The sequence below is a fragment of the Typha latifolia genome, chromosome 2 (assembly GCF_019914945.1).
Source record: "Typha latifolia isolate L0001 chromosome 2, TyphaL0001v2, whole genome shotgun sequence".
NCBI lineage: Eukaryota > Viridiplantae > Streptophyta > Magnoliopsida > Poales > Typhaceae > Typha > Typha latifolia.
In genome coordinates this window covers 2,688,954-2,708,190 of record NC_133087.1, presented here as the reverse complement: position 1 = coordinate 2,708,190, position 19,237 = coordinate 2,688,954, and the positions used below count along the sequence as shown (strand labels likewise).

The following is a 19,237-nucleotide window of genomic DNA, read 5'->3' as shown; positions in this document are numbered from 1 at the left end:
GGTATATGGAAGAAAGATATTGTATATCTATAACAATATATCTTCCCATGGCATGCAACCAACACCAAGAGTTTCAAATTCTATCTACTTGAGTCCATAAAGAAGTCTACAATTAATTAATTTAAAAGGTAAAAAAAACCTTAGGGTTACTCTTTCTCCTCCATTGGCAAATATTAGCTTTTTTAATTGCTGAGAATAAGCGGACAGATGCTGATTAAGATAGGCATATATTCCCACACCTCATGGATCACAATTTGGAGATAAAGTGACTCCTGATTCAGTGTTAATGTTTTATTTGAGCTAAGTTCTTGCAAGAAATGCATTGTCCTCTAATTACCTTCTGCGTTCTAAAACCCAATCAAATCATCTGTCTAACGTCTTGGTAAATCATAATCCAGTAGCAAGAAAACAATTCCTGAGACAGCAAGATGAGGCCAAGTACATACATTACACCATTTAAAGAACATTTATTTGCATATCTAACACATCAGAACGTAGAAGTGTAATTAATACACTCCAACACTGGAGGGCTTGTGTATACATCCAACAGAAGTTGCAGACTTGCATATATAACTCAGTAACCGCTGAAACATTTTTTTTTACATATAAGGTCATATATTCAGAAGACATCGCCCATATGGAAGCGCACATATCATTTCTTTAGGGGTATGTGCACAATTTTACAGGCTCTGAAGGGTATGCATGCAAGGTAGCATCTGTATAAATCAAAACAATCTTGACGTCTAAATATCGGTCAGATCATATTCATCTCCTACCTTAAGAAGGGGCAATACATGTAATTTTTGTTGTAACTGCTTCTGGACAGTCACATGTACAAGACAGTTGACTGTGAATAATAAAAGGTGACAAACTAACATATTCAGTCGGTTAGACAGCATAATCGGCAAGCAAGAACTGCTGGTTGCAGAAATTGGTAAGATAAAGTTACAAGAAGAGAAATGTATAAGGTCATGGTAAATTCTACTACAGAATGTCATGACAAAATTTTATCAACTTTCTTCTGTTGTTAGCAGATTGATTTTTTTTCCCCTATAAGTGAGCAATGTTAGAACAAATGGAACACCAACCCTTATGAAAAGCAATTTATAACTATCAGACTGGTTAACATCTACACACAGCCACGACACAACATGAAGAAGATGTTAACTATAATAATCAACGTGGTTAAGAAAATGGTCATACTGTGTTTCATTAAGTGTCTTCAAGACATCCTTCCAGTTAATGACCTGCTCTGAAAGTGGTCTCGTGTGAATTTTCACTTGATGACTAACTAACTTTCTAATAGGAAGCCTTAGAAATTCTTGAACGCGAGATAAAGCCTGCAAAGAAATCACAACTAAATCAGACATGAAAGTAAGGCAATGTGTGCACAAGATGGTTAGTAATTAAAGCTTGCACTTACATCTTGATTGTTGATGATGTCTTCATAATACAAAATTATGTGCCGGATGCTGCTGTAATATTGTAAACAATCTGCAATAGCTTTTTCGGCATCGCTGAGGTTTGAAATTAGAGTTGCAGTGTTGATAATGGGCCTGAATCGTGCCAATATCTCAGCCTGTGCAGACCAATACAAATCAGCAAAACAATACAGTCCAACAATACATACCTACTGGCAGATCCGCAACATGATGAATATAACCTACTGTAGATACCAGGACTAGAAAATAAAAACAAACGGCAGAATTCCAAGTGCTAGAGATAGTTAATTGTAAAGTTAATGATGAAACACATGAACGAAACAGCAAATTTCGTGCCATGTGGGAAATTTATTTTCATAAACATATGCACAAGTTATCATACTGTAAATTCTTATATGAGAGGGTTTTCAGCCTTATTAAATGCTGGAAAGAGGATATAGCTGGAAACATGAAGATTCAGCTTATTGTGAGAAAGATTTTAGGATGGATGACAGCGGAGGAACAAGCAAGTGAGAGACAGAGACCGACCTCCTCTCTAGAGTGGACGTGTGCCTTGTGAGTGCCATTCAACTGCTTTTCTTGTCTATCATAATCATTAGCTAACACTGAGATGAATCTCCGCAAAAGATTCCTTCGAAAAAGAAATATCAGAGAAACACCCTTTGCTTTGAAGTAAGTAAGTATTTCCTTTTGGTGATCCATTAGTCCCTGAAATCACAAAAAGCAAATAAGTTGACTAATCGAGTCATCTTAGATAATAATTTTTAATTTAAATAAGAAAAATCTATTGAAAACACTTTGCCTTTTACTTTTATTATTGTTTAGACCCTACCATATGGATATTTATTATTCAATCTTTACATTTTGCCTAAAATTATTCAAAAACACCTTAGGTTAATTTTATCCTGACAGTAGTTAAAGAACTAGAGAATATTTCATTATTTTTTAAAATAAAAAATAAAATAACTAAAATGTCCCTCATTTGACTTTAAAATATAGTCCTCCGTGCAATTTTACCTTAACCTATAAAGCACGGATATTATGGTCATTTTGCACCTATAGTTATCTTAACTCATCTGTAAGTAATTGATAGTCAACATTAGGCAAGATGCATGAGCCGAATGATAAGATCTATATGATAGGATGTAAATAATAATAAAAACAGAAGGCAAAGTGTTTTTGATAGATTTCTCTTTAAATAATTATCCAAGTCAACAGTCACCTTCAATGCAGCTACAAATTAAGTCTACTATTCTTAGTTGTTTGGCTTATTAATCATAACACATCATTTTCAATATTCAAGTAAATGTATTAAAATGTTCAGAAAAAATATAATATTTTGAGCCAAGATAATCAATTCAATGTCATGATCAAAAAGCATTGAGATCTAATATGACTGAGTACCTTAAGATCCCATAGAATAAACAAATAAAAACTTTATCTAGAGGTTCTTCATCGAGTACAATGTCATCCTGCTCCTCAATCGCAAGAATGTAAAGTTGTAAACTAAGCTAGAAATTATAAAATAGGTGCTCTTTAAATTGTCCAAAAATGCCAGCAAGAATACAAGCCTCCACAAGTTACCATGTTTCTCCGAGGTTCAGCTCCTCTGGAAATGATGAAGACCTAATATGATTATTTATATTTTATAGGATAACTTATCAGCAGTAGCTGCCAGAATTCTGAACCTAGACCAGAACTTCAACTAGACAAATGAGAACAACACATATAGAACACTCATCTATACAACGCAGCCACATTATGCAGAAAATTTGTAGGTGGGAAGCACAAATACAGCACAAAAGCATTCAAGTGAAAGCATGATATCTGCTATGCACAGAAGATGTTCTATAAAATGGTACACTCAGACTGCTGTTTTTAATGGTCGGTGCCAAAACCCAAAACAATAAATCTAGACACTGTTCAAGTTGACCTCCCGCTCCCTCATTAAATGAAAAAAAAAAGAATAAAAAGAGCCGAAAAGCTTTTTATAAACTTCTACTCTGAGTAGAATACTGGACAAAGGGATCAAGAAACAACCTGGAATTTGCAATAAGCACCACCACCCTACCTAGACCTGTCAAAATAGTAAATCCAGCTCGAGCTCGACTCGATCAAGCTTGGCTAAAAAATAAGCTGAGTTGAGCTTGATTTTCAAATTAGGCTCGAAAATATTTTTGAGTCAAGCTTGATCATGTGCTAACTTGATCAAGTAGCCTCGAAAAAGCTTAAAATAATTATAATATATATATATATATTATGAGTAATACTTTCTATACTATAATATACTTCTGTTATATTCTAAAATTTGCTTAAGTGGATTGCTACATACTCTGATCTAGATATTTCTTGTAGAGTTTAAATCAGAATTCTGATTCTACCATATCTTTTCCAAATACCTGGATATTTCTATTAGTTTATATTTGTAATATTTTTATTTTTATAGTTGAACTAAGCTTTATTTTAAGCTTGAGAGAAGCATAAATCAAGCTTAATTTAATTCAAGCTTGATCAAGCTCAAAATTTGACTTGAATTGATTAAGATTTAAAATTACTTATTGATTGGCTCATTTAGGCTCAAAATTATTTTCAATTCAAACTTTGATCAGAGCTAAGCATGATCAAGCTCGGCTCGATTATACCCCTAACCGTATCCGGAGATGATAATGAATATGATCATGACGCAGCCAAAGAGATAAAGAACAAACCTGATTTAGCATCCATTTTAAACCAAAAGCAGCTACACATTCGTTTTTTGCTGCACTGCTTAACCAATCCAAGTTGTAGACGGTGTCCAAGGTCTTCATAATAGATGAGGAATCAGCTCGTCTTGCTTTAATAGAAAAAATTTCACCATTTGAGCTAACATTAGGATGGCTGTTCAGCAAAGTTTCAAACCATCCACTTCCAGATCTTTGCATAGACACAATAACAAAGTACAGGACAGGAGTACATGAGCATTCACCCCTAAGAAAAACAGCAGCATCATTCAGAAAATGAAAGCAACTAGTATGAAGTGCCACTACTATAAGGGTTAAAAGGTCACCTATTATAAGTCCTCGGTTGCGGAAAGTGCATATACTGTATCTCCTCAGGTCGGATATTATGAGGACATAAATTTTCTGCTTTTCTAATAGTGAATAGTGCATCCCTGGCATTCTTTTCTACAGTAATCTGATTCATACAGAGATAGCATATGTATAAAGCTACTAATGAGACAAAGAAGACAAGTATCACTCTCAGTGGAAGCAATGAACACTTAGATGTCTTCAATGAATATTCGCTCTGCAAATATAACAGCAACGCTCAGGTATACTTCAATCACTGGAAAAATATCTGACAGAAAAGATTTAAGCATTTGATTGTAGTACCATGATTTCTATATCACCAAGCACCGATTATGTAACCCATTTTCTCAATATCTGGCTTGTTGACAATATAACGACATCTACGATCTTCATGATTTCAGCAGTCTAGTTTCAATGAGTGCATTATGCTGCACGACCAGGTTAGATCCTTGTGCATTATACTGTCAATGAGAAGAATTCCTAACAATTAGCTAATTATTCAAAAATCATAAATTTTAAGCAAAGATACCCCTAAAAAAAGTAAAGTTTTAATGCAAAGACAGCTAATCAATCTTAATGCTCAATACAAACTTGCAGCATAAAAAAGAAGCCTAGAATACTTATAACAAAAAGGAAAAGTGAAAGAGAAAATTAAATATCTTTTCCGACAAGGCACAACAATCCTAGAAAAGAAAAGAAACGCTAACTAATGTCTGTATCATATTCAACTGTTCTAACTTCCCTAAATTTTCCTAACTAGCTCTTATCCAATGATATCCTTTTATGCATGAGGTAATCTCCCTAAGGCAATTTATATTTATCCTTCTGATCGCTAGCCTCGAAAATACCAGATGCAAAAACGAGCACATACAAAGTTTTTTTTTTAAAAAAAACTACACCTCGAACAAGTAGGAGAAAAGAATCGAGGAGACAACAATGCAAGAATCTCCGGTTTAAACAGCTCAAACAATGCTCCAGAATCAAACTAGACAGTTAATTAGTTACTCAAAAATCTTCCAACAATCAGCCCAAACGAGATCCAGCTTAAGAAGTTAGAATCTATGCTCCCAAATTGGGTTGGAAGAATGTTGGATATAAATTATTTACCTGATTCAAGGGAGGGAAAGCGAACTCTTATCTCCAGCTACAAGTAAGAGATGGAAGAAGAGGGAGCTCTGAGCTCGAAGCGAGAAAGATTTGAGAACTGAGAGAGAGAGAGAGAGAGAGAGAGAGAGAGAGAGAGAAAGAGCAAAAGAGGGGTTTGGCAGAGAGAGAGAGAGAGAAAAGAGGAGGGTAGAGTCACGTGCTCCGACCGTGAGGGTTTTAGTTGGACCTTTCAAAGCCAAAACGCGGCTGGCTTCGGGTTTCGAATTAAATTTGAATTTATATTTGGAATTCCAAGGGGTGAGGGAGTAGCTGGATAAGCAAGCATAAAGTTTTATATAAAAAAAATCCACAGGCTTGGTCGCATACGAATGAGTCGACGATAAAATAGAATTACTTAGCTTGTGCCAAAAATATTATAAATATTGTTGCTTGCGCCAAGAATTTAATTGCTTTTCAGATTTCAACTTTCTTTTGTTATCCTGAAAAACTTATCCTAAAACTTACGTGAATATTTAAGTATACTCTTATATTAATTGAAAAACATAAAGAATACTATAAGAGATGAAATTTTAAAAATAAAGTATGAAAAGGATAATCACAAACACAAAAAAAATTATATGAAAAAACTCAAAATAAAAAATAAAAAACAGATTCAAGCTTCAGATCAAAACTAATCACTAAAACCTATAACAGTTAACAAGAAGTTTATAGATCACTCACTGATTCCCACAACTCAATCACGTACCAACCTTGCTCACTAGACTTCGTGACACATTGTTTCCGATGATAGGTTTCCAAACCTCAGTGACCCTCAAGATATAGTTTTTTTCATATTAAATGTAAATGCGTTGAGATGAGAACGATTTGGTACGTTCCGTCTAAAACTAAGAATTAATCTTCAATAGCCTCCAAAATGTGATCTAAATATTATGAACGGAGGCTTCTCTAAAAGATGATATCTAATTTAATACTTGACTTATTAAATTAAAAATATTTATATACCTTTTAGAGATAAGATAATTATCTTTTAGAGATAAAATAAATATCTCTTAGATATAAAATAAATACCTCTTAGAAATAAAATAAATATCTTTGTAAAGATTGTCCACCGATTCAAAATTAAAAATATCTCTTAAAAATAAAGTCAAATCTAAGTCAAATCAGGTTCACATAACTCTAAAAATTGTAAATTACGCCGGTGCGTTCGAACGCAGCTCAATTATATTCTAATATAATGGCTTGAAGTGTGAACACATTATAAACGACTAAATATGAACCTCTATCTGTGTGAACACCACCTCTATATGTGTGACTTCCTGCAAAGTGTATTTAAACGACCAAAACAAACTCTCTGTATATACAAACACGGTGAGAATGACTGCAAGTTGCATTCAAACAGGCCCGGAGTGAGTTCAAACGTCTTGTTCAAACAACAAATTAAACAATTAAATGCAAAAGTGTCTATTCCTGTGGTTTTAGATAAACTTTCATACTTCTTTGACCATCATGACATTGTTTAAACATTTCGATAACAATTCTAAAATTATTTCGAATACTCAGATTTCAAAATTAATCTTTCACTTTAATATTCTCCATTAAATATCTCATATTTTATGCATATACTCGTACATAAAATCTATACACATTACATAAATATAAATAAACCTAACACTAATATTTTAAATAAGTCTATTTTTAGAAATTCATTATTTAGAATAAGAGGTCAATTTTTTTAAGTGCACACACATACTCTCTCAAATAATTTTGAAAGTCATTTAAATATATATTTATTCTAAAAAATTTTGAAATAATTTTTTTGAAAAGCTTTTTTAAATGAAGTAAGAAACTCAGATTTGTTATGAAACTATTAAAATAAAAGGCATTAATCTATTCACGTTAATATCTTCAATGTAGAATTTAACAAGAACTGAGGCCAAATACAATATACAATGGAGCGATCTAATCTTATAAATAAGAGTGCGTGAAAATTACTTATCGCTATTTGTTTTCTAAAAAAAGGAACAACTATATCAATGAACTTCTCAAAACAAACCAGCTGGCTCCAAACTTTGAGCCTGAGGCATTAATATATATCTAAATTTAATTTTAAGTCGAACCTAAATCGTAAAGCTATCTCACTCAAACTCCATTCAACAAACTTAAATTAATTATATATATTTATATATCACGAGTAGTGAGTAGTTAATAAGCGGATAAAATGGATTTAACTCCGCCCACACACCAAAGGAAAAAGAAAAGAAAAGAAAAAGGAACAAAAGGATAGCGGTTCAAAACAAGAAGCGCGCCACACCGTTGCTACCCTCCAATTCTAAAATGGCCACACCCATTCCTCCCCTGCTATCCCAAAACACCCCCAATAACTACCCGACCTCCTCCTCCGCCTCTCTTATCTCCCTCTACTTCCGTCTTCTCTCCTCCTCCACCTCCCTCCTCCACCTCCGCCACCTCCACGCCCGCCTCCTTCGGTCCCACATTTTCTTCTCCTCCTCCCTCCTCTCCTCCACCCTCCTCCTCTCCTACTCCCGCCTCCGCCGCCTCCTGCCCACCTCCCTCGCCGTCTTCCACCACATCCCCTTCCCCAACTCCTACTCCTTCAACACCCTCATCGCTGAGCTCTTCAAATCCTCCCTCCCGCACCTCGCCTTGCGCTTCTTCGCCAAGATGCACTCCTCTCATGTCCCCGTCGACGAATTCACGCTCCCGCCCATCCTTCGTTCCTGCGCGTTGATTGGCTCTTCTACATCAGGTAAAATGGTCCATGGAATGAGTGTGAGACTTGGTTTGGATAGGAATCTCTTTGTTGCGTCCACTTTGGTAATGTGTTATGCTGGATCGTCAGAGATTTGCTATGCACGCCAACTGTTTGATGAATTGGGTGAAAGAGATGCCGTTCTCTGGACGTCAATGCTGTCGGGTTATGCACAGAATCAGGAGCCGGAGTCCGCTTTGTGGTTCTTTAGGGAGATGGTGAGGGAGGGAGTTTTGCTTGATGGGGTTGTCATGGTGAGCTTGCTGCTGGCTTGTGGGCAGTTGGGTTGGCTCAGGCACGGGAGGAGCGTACATGCTTGCACTGTAAGAAGGTGCCCGAGATTTCCGTTGTCACTGGGGAATGCTCTTGTAGATATGTATGTTAAATGCGGAGTGCTTGGCTGTGCTGAGAGGGTATTTCGTAGAATGCTGCGTAAAGATGTCATCTCATGGAGTTCTTTGATTGTTGGACATGGTTTGAGTGGGAATGTGGATGTTGCATTGAAACTTTTCGAGGAGATGACCGCAGAAAGGACAGAGCCGAACTCGGTTACTTTTCTTGGAGTGTTATCTGCCTGTGGGCACGCGGGCATGGTGGATGAGGCAGGGGAAGTTTTTGATAGGATGAACAAGTGTGGCGTAAAACCTGAGTTAAAGCACTACTCTTGTATGGCTGATGCATTGGGTAGGGCAGGGCGACTTGCAGAGGCAGAGAGATTCATAGAGGAAATGCCTATTGAGCCCGATGAGGCCATCCTAGGAGCCTTATTGGCAGCTTGCCGAGTGTATGGGGATGTGGAAGTAGGGGAAAGGGTTTCAAAGAGGTTGATGGGGATGTGTCCTGGGAAGAGTGGATACTACTTGAGCTTGGCTAACATGTATTCAGATGTTGGCCGGTTTGACGATGCAGAAAGAGTAAGGGATTTTATGAAGCAGACAAATGTTGCCAAGCTTCCTGGAAGGAGCTCGATTGAATCAGATGGTTTTCAATCTATACCAAATGCCACATAGATTCTAGACTCAATATCACATTTCAAGCTATATTCCTTCAGTGACCTCATCATTTTCTTCTAGCTCAACATGGATAGGACATAGGAGATGGTCTCACACGATTGTTCTATTTTGGCTAGGAAGTAAAGAGATTGAGTGAGATCCAGAAACCCTCATTCTACTCAGACTTAAGTCACTAACATTTTGATATCCAGATACGACCTACTTTAGTTATGCTCTGTTTACTAACTTTTAGAGCATAAAGTGATCAACACCAAAGTGTGCAACCTGTGTTACCAATACAACTAAGAGGATGTTATTGCAGACAGAAGTCAAGTCCTGCAGCGAGTTAGATCTGTGCTCACACTAGAAGCAATCCGTTCATATGGTCCCAATGGTTAATAATGGGAAGCTGGATATTGCACCACTACTTATCTACTAGTAAGTATCAAAAGTTTCTGATAATCATTATTTCCAATATGGTTACTGTATTCTGATTAGAATTCTCTTTATAAAATCAAGTATTAGGACCTGTCCTCATTCTTTGACAATAATGTGTTGCTTTTCATGTTGTAGCTATGTGTATTCAATGCATGATCAACAATTGGGAATCAGAGGCCACCCTCCACTGCAGGTACAATAACAAAGAAGCTTCCTTTTGTTTCTCTGTATAGCAATATTAGCCTTTTCTATAAAATCATTATTAGTTATAGCATGTCTTCATTAATATATATATATATATATATATCTTCTGTATTCACAAGGCAACCATGACCCAGTTCGACGTGAGAAGAGTATAATGAAAAAAAAGGTTATCACATGTTGCAATCTCTAGAATAAAAGAAAGGTTAGCCGGTAATGTTTAGTTCTACGTTAGCAAAGGGAAAAACCCTTGCGGGTCCAAAGCAAGAAAGGAAACAGCATACCCATCAAAAGAAAAAGAGTCGAACCAACCTCCAAACTTTTAGCTAGCTAGCAAGAATATTAGATACTAGTGAAGACACAATAATCTAGATTATGCTTGTATAGACTATTGTTACTAGAGGATTCGACACCTAAGATAAATTTTGAGTGTACATACATGTAAGCATATATCTCCATTGCTAATATATATATATATATATATATCTGCATGGTTTTGTAACGGTATTGCATGCATGTCTGCAAATGCTTAATTCATTATTCATCCATGTGATTTCATATATATATTTTATCTAGAAATCTTATTTGAACTGCTATTTTGTAAGACAGTTCACCAGAAAATTTTCATCAAATCTTGTCCATACACCTATCCTTGACGCTCACGGGCAGCCCACCCTTCATCCTAAGCGTCAACGACATCACTTTCTCAGGAGAGGTGTCCTTATCCTGCACTTCAATCACGAACCTCTCCAAAATGGACGCCACGATGGACTTCATCTGTATGTAGGCCATCTCCTTCCCCAAACACATCCTGGGCCCGGCGTGGAACGCCGGAAACCTAAACGGCGACTCCTGACGGAAGTGCCCGTCCTCCGTTAGCCACCGTTCGGGTTTGTACTCCTCGCAGTCCTCTCCCCAGATTGCCTTCATCCTCCCCATCCCGTACGAGTTGTACGACACGAACCACCCTTTCTTCACGGCCGTGCCATCTGGCAACACGTCGTCCTCCTTCGCCTCTGTCGAGTTAACGGGTACGGGCGGGTAGAGCCGCATCGACTCCGATATCGCCGCGTGCAGGTACTGCATCTCCTTCAGCTCCTCGAAGTCGAAGGACGGCTCATCCTTGTCGGAGCTCCGTTTTCGGGTTCTCATTAATCGGATCTCCTCTAATATCCGCTCTTCCACGTCGGGTCTGGAGGCCAAGATCCAGAAGAACCACGTCAGCGCCGAGGAGGTCGTCTCGCGCCCGGCGAGGAGGAAGCTGATGACGATGTCGCGGAGGAATTCCTCGGAGTAATGCTCCCTCTCGTCGGCGATGAATCGGGACAAGAGGTCGTCCTTCTCGGCGACTTTACGGATCTCCTTCTTCCGCGACCGTATGATTCGGAGCGAGAAGTCATGGACGGTTGAGATGGATTCCCGGAGCCGTCTCTCGGATCCGACTCCGAGGAGCTTCTTGAGCCTCCAGAGACTGGGGATGGCGTAGCGGAAGCGCCCCGCGCTGAGATTCGCTGCGTCCTTGAACGCTTCCGCGAATCCGGAGGAGAAATCGACGTCTGAATCCTCGTCTTCTTGGCCGAGGCAGGCGGGGTCGAGGTCAAACGCAACCTTGCACACGTTGTCGAACGCGAAGCGTTCAAGTACGTCTTGGAGATCGAGGAGTTGGGATTTGGTGCAAGCGGTCTGGAGTAATGGGAGGAGGCGGGATAGGATCTCGTGCTGGACGCAGCGCACGACGAAGGAGCGGAGTGAGCGGGTGTTGAATTCGAAGCTGGCGGTCTTGCGCTGGAGGCGCCACGTGTTGCCGTCGGAGTTGAATATGCCGCGGCCGAGGAAGTCGTGGAGGTTGGAGACGAAGCGGGCGCCCTTGGGGTAGTTGTCGAAGCGGACGCGGAGCACGTGCTCGACGTTAGCCGGGTTGGCGGTGATAACGCCGCGCACGCCGCCGGGTCGGTATAAGACGAAGGTGTTGTTCGGGGAGGCGGCGAGGGAGGAGGCGATCCAGTCGGCTAAGCGGCGGCGGTTGGCGAGAAACTGGGGTAGGTGACCGAGGAGAGGGTAGGGGCGGGGGCTTGAGAAGTTATTTTTCCAGCATTTGGAGAGGAGGTAGAGGGAGGAGAGGAGGAAGAGGAGGAAGGCGGAGTAAGAGGAGATAGGAAGATCTTCCGTTGCCATGGGTGAATGTATATTTGGAGCATAAGATTTCTGGTATTTATGCTCACAATCGCCACAACCTCCTCTTGACTTATGTTCACATGATGTCAGCTGCAGAGATTTTTGTGCTATAGACGGTATTAATCCAGTCCATGTCCAAGTATATGAGTGGATATCATATTGTTTTATTCCCTTAAGAAAAGATATTATTTCTACCAGGTTGGGCTAATTATGCTGGGAAGTCCTCGCTTGTTCTCTTGAGGCCAGATTATCTCCTAGATTTTTGTATTCGAATTTTATACGACTCTTCTCTTCTAGCAAGATAACTAATTGGATAGAATAAAAATTTCTAAGTATAACGTAATATTTTTTTTTTTAAAACAAAATATGAGCCATTACATTAGTATTTTTTTTTGGACAAAATACATTAGATAAAATTTTTCTAACTTAATATTTCAAAACAAAAAAAAACGAAGTACGAGCCATTACATTAGTATATTCTTTTTACTGAGAAAACAATTGCAACTAGATCTTTTTACAAATTAGAATGCATTTCGCAGCCATTTATAAATGGAGTATATTAGTGCTTGCACTATCATTATATAGTATAATAGGATAAAATAATATTAGGTCAAAATACAGAATGATAAAGTGCATTCGACGCAAGTAGATTTCCTCGGCATTCATACAACTAGCATCATTTTCTTGGTAAGGACATAGCAACGGTACTCTTACCACTACTGGACAATGTCACATCAATAATTAAGCACCTTAATTAGTTTGTAAACAGAAACTATGGAATATCAGGTCATCGAGAAAGTCTACCGTCCGACCTCACCAGTCTCAAAATCAAATCCAACCAATTAAAGCTACTACGGTCTATTTGAACTTGATTAGACGAACAAGTCTAATTAATTTGTTCAGGTCTTCATTTTTTCCGTCTTCTCATTGACTATCACTCGACATTCGAAAAGCAAAAGAAATATAAATATAGCTCTCCATAAAGTCCTGATGGCTGTAGGTTTGAGTGGGCCATACAGAATCGGGTGGCAAGTCGGCTTAGTCGGATTCGTTTACAGTAATGATAGTGCAAGCACTATTATGATCCATTTATTACGTCGGTCAAAATTTTTAAACATTAATATTATCTTATTTATTAAATGGGTTACATGGATTATAAATAAAAGTGACACGAGTTATTTAAATTTATATAAATTATTTGTGTTATAAACGAGTTTATTCATATTACAAATAAAAAAAATTTATCTTATGTTATAAACAGATTATTCAAGACATAATCAAGTTATTATATCATAAATAAATTATCTTATTATAAATGGGTTAGCGAATTAAGTCATAAAAGAGTTAAATTGGTTGAGATAATAAACTAAATGAACAAGATTTATTTATTAATCGGATTAGGTGAGTTGAACCGAACCTAATTAGACTAAATTTAAACTTATTTAAAAGATAGGCTATTATATTGGGTTAACTTTGACCACTTTTAAGACCGTTGCCTTTTTCTTACTAAGAGACCAGAGTGTCAAATACTCCAACGAAAATTCCAATTTGACATATCCTGAGAAACGACTTCTAGTTAGCTTGGTTTGACCTGAGGAGCATCGCTGCTTTGAGTCGAGACATGCTGACCGCTGCCTTTGCTTACTAAAGAGACTAGAGCGTCAAACACTCCAGTAGCGAAAATTCCAAGTATGCAGATTTAGACAAACGACTTCTATTTAGCTTATTTTCGACCTGAGAGGGATCACTGCTCAACCATGGAGATTTTCACACCTTGCATGGTAAAACTGAGAGTATTAATCGGAATCCCATTAAATGGGCCTTTGGATATATGAGGAGTGTATAGTTTAAAGTGTAAAGAGAAGCCTGAAACTGGAAGCTGGGCTGAGAGCTACTGTCTAAGTAATGAGGTCATGGTTGTCTACTTAAGCTAGCTTATAACACTCACATGCATGTCAATGGTTGCTAATCCCCGATGTCGATGTATTGGTTTTCTTTTTCACCTATTTCTTTGTGTCTTGTTTCTTTTGATGATAGATTGATGAGTACCTGTTACCCTTATGAGGTGCACTCCAATGGTAGGTGCTTGATGTCTCAGTTCATTTATACAATCAGATAACTTCCTCAGTACTCTTTGCTTGTTATAATTTTTCTTTTCAGCTACTACTACTTTGCTGTTTGTATGTAAAAGAAAGGATTGAAGAACCTAAGTTCGTTTAATTACTAAACTAGTTTGCTCTTTAACTTATCTTGCACGGCATCAAGGACCTTAGACTAAATCATGATTGATGGTCCATATATGTCGTTGTCTTTAGTTTCTTAATTTTAACAGTACTTGTCATAATCCAAGACCTAAAATTTTACAAACCTTAGCAAAGACTGAAGTCCAGAAGAAAATTGGCATTAATTTTCATCCATAAGAGCTTGGTTTGTTTGAGCTAGTTGCAATATTTAAAGTATAATGGACTCCTATGGATGTCATATATTTACCACAGCAGACAAAGTTGTTTGTTCTCGATGCCATTATTAAATGGAGAATACAGGTTTGGCATTTGCAATACTTCCAGATCACTGGTGAATTGGCAGAATATGTGATGAATATTTCATGGCACTTTGTGTGGAGAATATAAGTTTACATATGTATAATGGTACAGTATTATTCTGGTTAAAATATAAAGAATGATGAGATTGCTCGTTTTTCTATTTTTCCAATGACATTTGGTTGATGCTTTATTGTTGCCTTACCTTTACTCTGCTTTTATTTAAATTGGTTTGCCATATTCAGTGAAAGGTTTGATGAAGGCTTCATTCAGGATATATATATATATATATATATATATATATATATATATATATATATATATATATATATATATAAGATTCAGTGGAGCCAAGCAAACCAATTAAATAAAGTAACAAAGATTTAAGACCTAAGAAAATCTTCTAATGAATGATGTCTTCTTGGAAATTTGAACTTGAAATGGTTTAGCTGATTCACAGTCACCTTCAATATATTGTCCTTTTGGAACTTTAGGCTTCAACGTTGGTGAAATTTATAGATCACATTATTATTATTATTATTATATTTCAAATAAGGGTACTCGAAGATATATATATATATATATCTAAATTACGCAGTGTTTTTTAACCAACCTATTAGTACTGGATTCCGTGTAATTTTATTTAATACCTAGGTTCAAGTACACAGTAGAAAGATAGCTTCACTTTCTTTTAGATATATTTATCTACTGTTAACTATCTACACACCTATACCAACCTTCCTCCAGACTTGGCAACTCCTAACAACTCCACTTCTCTTCCACTACCATCCTTTTCAATTCCCTTTGTTCCATTCTCAACCCCACCAGCCACTTCCAATGGCTTAAAAGTATAAAAAGCTGCACATATAACATAGTACACAAGATTGAATACCTGGATCCCAGTCACAAGCCAGTAGTAGTAATCCAACTTCCCTCTGTTGATATTATCCTGAAGCCAGTCCCCCTTCTTCTTAGTATAATCATGCACCATCGTCACCAGCAACGTCCCGCCGTAGTTTCCGATCGATATCGACAGCCAGAACAAGGCTGCGGCGGTGCTCCGCATGCTCTCCGGCGCCTGGTCGTAGAGGAACTCCATATGACCGACAGACATGAAGGCTTCTGCTATCCCATGGATGGCATACTGTGGCACTAACCAGAATACACTGAAGGGGATGACTGCATTAGTGCTATCTAAAAGTCCATGCTCAGCGGCGACCGCCTTCCTTCTTATCTCGACGAGGGCGGCCGCCACGTTGGCCGAGACGGCAATGGCGAGGCCGATGCCCATGCGCTGGAGGTAGGTGATGCCGGATGGGTTTCCGGTGAACCGGCGGGCGACGGGCACGAACACGCGGTCGTAGAAGGCTAAGCTGAGGAGCATGGACAGGACGGAGAAGATCGAGAGGGTGGCCGGAGGGATCTGGAAATGCGGCGAGAGGTGGCGGTCCATGGTGCGCGCTTGCTGGATCGTGAACGTGTAGTTGTGCGAGGCCGACGTGACGAGGAGGATCCCGGCGGCCCAGATCGGCAGCATTCTGATGATCGATTTCAGCTCCTCGACGCGGTGGACCGTCGACAGCCTCCACAGCCCCGGCCGGCCGGATTCCAGCATGTCGGCATCTGTCACTATGGCGGCTCGATCCAAGAACCTAAGTATACACAACATAACATTGTACTACATTTAGCGGCGACTAGAAAAAAAAAACACTTATAGTCTATGTTTCATAAAGTTTTAAATAAAATAAAAAATAAAAAATATTGCCACTAAACTAATAGTTCTGATGGTGTAGGCTTACACTAGTTGGTTGGTATGGAGAAGTCTCCCAGTAGTGGAAATATCAATGTCCAGCTCCTTATTCTCGTATAGAAAACTTGGATCATCAGGTTTGACCACATTCCTCTTCCTAAAGGCAGCAACTATGACTTGAGTCAACCTGGTCAAAGGGCTACCACCTGGCTTCATCTTAATGTACAAAGGGTAGCCAAACACAAAGGCTATCACAGAGATGCACATAGCAATGGTTGGAATTCCGAATCCCCAACCCCACCCCACATTCTCTTGTATGTAGACCACCACAGTCAACGCCAAGACCACAGCTAAACCCATGCTAAAGAAGTAGAGATTAAAAAAGCTCCATTTCTGCGTGCCCCCCGCCGGCCGCGGCCCGTGCAGATCGAACTGGTCAGCGCCGAAGGCGACAACGCATGGCCGGATGCCGCCGGAACCGATCGACGTCAAAAGCAGCGATAGGTATAGGACTAGGAGTTGCCACGTGGAGGCTTGATGACATTGGGTTTGTGGCGGGGAGCATGGCGGCGGCCGGAGAGCCGGGAGGAGGGCAGACACGGTGAGGCTGATCATGCCGAACTGGTAGATAATTGAGCCGACGGTTATCGTCCAGAAGCGGCCGGCGAAGGAGTCAGCTATAATGGCGCCGATGATCGGCGTCAGGCTCGACGTGCCGCCGAAGTTGGTGAGGGTATTTGAGGCCTCGACTAGAGGGAGGTGGAGCTGCTGAGTTAAGTAGGTGATCATGTTGGCATTGAAGCCAGTGGTCGCGAATCTGTCGCATACTTCATTTGCTGCATGCAGAGCGAGCGAGAGAGAGAGAGAGAAACTTTAAGTGTTTGATGAAATGACAAAAGAGAGAAAATAAAAAAGGAATTCTTTTAGATGGTAAAGTTTAGGTTCTTCATTGGTGATTGCATAAATGAGTCAGTCTGAGACAACCAATGAGACATGGCTTGGCATTCAGTCATGGAGTTAATAGAGAAAGAAACCCAAACATATATACATCCAGCTAGTAAAATATTTCTTCCTGGCTTTGTTTTGATGGTCGATTATATCAAAGAAACCCACTCACTTACTCTTATTTAAAAAGAAAAATTTCCAGATAGATTTACATCCATATAATCGATTAAAAGTTTCAATTTCCGATTACTATTTGCAACAAGAGACTCACCAAGGCAAGGCTTTCTTTTACTTCTTCCCAGAGAAAGAAAGCTAGACAAATAAAGACCTTGATGAACTTGGAAAATGTTCTTGTTCAAAATAACAAGGAAATAAAAGATTCCCACTTGGCATAGCTTATTCTTTAAAAAAAGATTGAGGTAAATTATCAATATTCCTAGTTGATTACAGTTTGATGTAATCCCATCATGATCAGCACCAGATCTATAAAATGACTAGATAAATATTCCTCCAGATAGAATCTTATGAAACCCAGAAGAAAAATTAACATACAATGCTAAAAAAAAAATAACGTGAGTATGGTTAATATCTCTCACCTAGTATGAATGGCATGGTCTTGAAACCACCCTGCTTCCCCTCCCTCTCTCTTCCATCCTCAGCCATTGCTCTGAGCTGGATGCTTCCAAGTTTAACTCACCAATGGCGAATAAGAGGAGATCAAATAATAGAGTCACGAGTTAGGGGAGGACCAATGCCCACTATCCTGCATTCCATGTGAGGGCCGGGGTATATATATATACATATTATATATATATATTTATATATATGTATGTATATATAATATTTAAGGTACGTAGCAAATTCGTGAGTTCTAATCTGCAGAGGATCCCATAAAGAGAAGGATACAAATGAAATTAATCATAGTGATGTCTCTTTCTGAGGATCATATGTCTCATATCATATGCGTCATGCCTGTCGTAAACTTGTCAGACAAAAAAAAAAAAAAAACCCTAAAGACGCGACGCCGGCTAGAAACACTCTCTAGCTGAGTGTCTCAGTCCAACTTTAACGGCTACTCTTTCAAAGTGACAAAAGTTTGGATGTTTACACGTTTTGATCACAGAGTAGTCCCCCAGCTAAAAAGCCCAGCCACGTGCATCTCCTTCTTCTTCTTGGCATTTGGAATCTTGCAGCCTGTTAGGGTTTAGAGCTAGAGATGATGCCCACGTTGGCACTTGCGGGTGAAAACGGGTAGGATAAATCCAATTCATGTGGGTTGAGATTTTTCTACTACGAATAGCATCTGAACTAAGATTATGGTAAGACTATTTTTCATATTTTTACAATAATATCTGATATATTTTTTTGGTATACGTTTACTAATAATGCTATAGATTTCAGTAATATTATAAGTTCTTGTAGATTTAAAATACAAATGATGATATATCTGAATATAGTAATTAAGTGCACCATTCGGACTCGTATATTATTATATTGGCAGATCAATCGACGTGGGTTCTTTTGGTGCACAAACGGCAAGCAGAGTAGGAAAAGGACTCCACTTTTTGATGCACGGCGGCCAACTTCACCATGTGTTGGCTTTGAGATCGATCATGGCGGTGGTGGTGGTGGTGGTGGAGGTGGAGATGGAGGTGGGAGAGGACAATGCATGCCACAGTGGTGGTGTCATTTTCATGTGGTATTGCCTTTCTCCTTTAAGGAACAGTTTGGTGATTAATTGTTGTTTGCTTGCTTTGGGAAGGAGATGCTTTATTTTGGACTTGTCCTGTTAACCTGATCAATAGTGTT

General features: G+C 38.8%; 4 protein-coding genes across 5 annotated transcripts; 1 reads left to right on the top strand and 3 right to left on the bottom strand.

The window, feature by feature from the left end:
• Positions 1–960: 960 nt before the first annotated feature.
• Positions 961–5,776, bottom strand: LOC140781633 (uncharacterized). 2 transcript variants are annotated; one of them, XM_073127703.1, is made up of 7 exons: positions 5,618–5,776; positions 4,814–4,971; positions 4,489–4,727; positions 4,151–4,409; positions 1,971–2,150; positions 1,424–1,579; positions 961–1,340 (listed from the first exon to the last, which is right to left on the bottom strand). In XM_073127703.1, exons 2-7 carry the CDS (start codon positions 4,814–4,816, stop codon positions 1,164–1,166), a joined length of 1,014 nt encoding a protein of 337 aa, XP_072983804.1. In that variant the 5' UTR covers positions 4,817–4,971; positions 5,618–5,776; the 3' UTR covers positions 961–1,163. The 2 variants fall into 2 exon arrangements, with proteins under 2 accessions (XP_072983804.1, XP_072983805.1); XM_073127704.1 differs by lacking the exon at positions 5,618–5,776 and having other exon boundaries at positions 4,151–4,355; positions 4,814–4,955.
• Positions 5,777–7,880: 2,104 nt separating this feature from the next.
• On the top strand, positions 7,881–9,533 carry LOC140781632 (pentatricopeptide repeat-containing protein At4g14170). The gene has a single exon (XM_073127702.1). The coding sequence runs from the start codon at positions 7,952–7,954 to the stop codon at positions 9,395–9,397; it is 1,446 nt and encodes a 481-aa protein (XP_072983803.1). The 5' UTR covers positions 7,881–7,951; the 3' UTR covers positions 9,398–9,533.
• Positions 9,534–10,525: 992 nt separating this feature from the next.
• LOC140781631 (cytochrome P450 CYP94D108-like) lies at positions 10,526–12,522 on the bottom strand. Its single transcript, XM_073127701.1, has one exon. The coding sequence runs from the start codon at positions 12,191–12,193 to the stop codon at positions 10,646–10,648; it is 1,548 nt and encodes a 515-aa protein (XP_072983802.1). The 5' UTR covers positions 12,194–12,522; the 3' UTR covers positions 10,526–10,645.
• A 2,827-nt stretch (positions 12,523–15,349) lies between these two features.
• Positions 15,350–18,212, bottom strand: LOC140781630 (protein NRT1/ PTR FAMILY 3.1). The gene is made up of 3 exons (XM_073127700.1): positions 18,025–18,212; positions 16,533–17,319; positions 15,350–16,385 (listed from the first exon to the last, which is right to left on the bottom strand). The coding sequence occupies exons 1-3, from the start codon at positions 18,089–18,091 to the stop codon at positions 15,461–15,463; spliced, it is 1,779 nt and encodes a 592-aa protein (XP_072983801.1). The 5' UTR covers positions 18,092–18,212; the 3' UTR covers positions 15,350–15,460.
• Between the last annotated feature and the right edge of the window lie 1,025 nt (positions 18,213–19,237).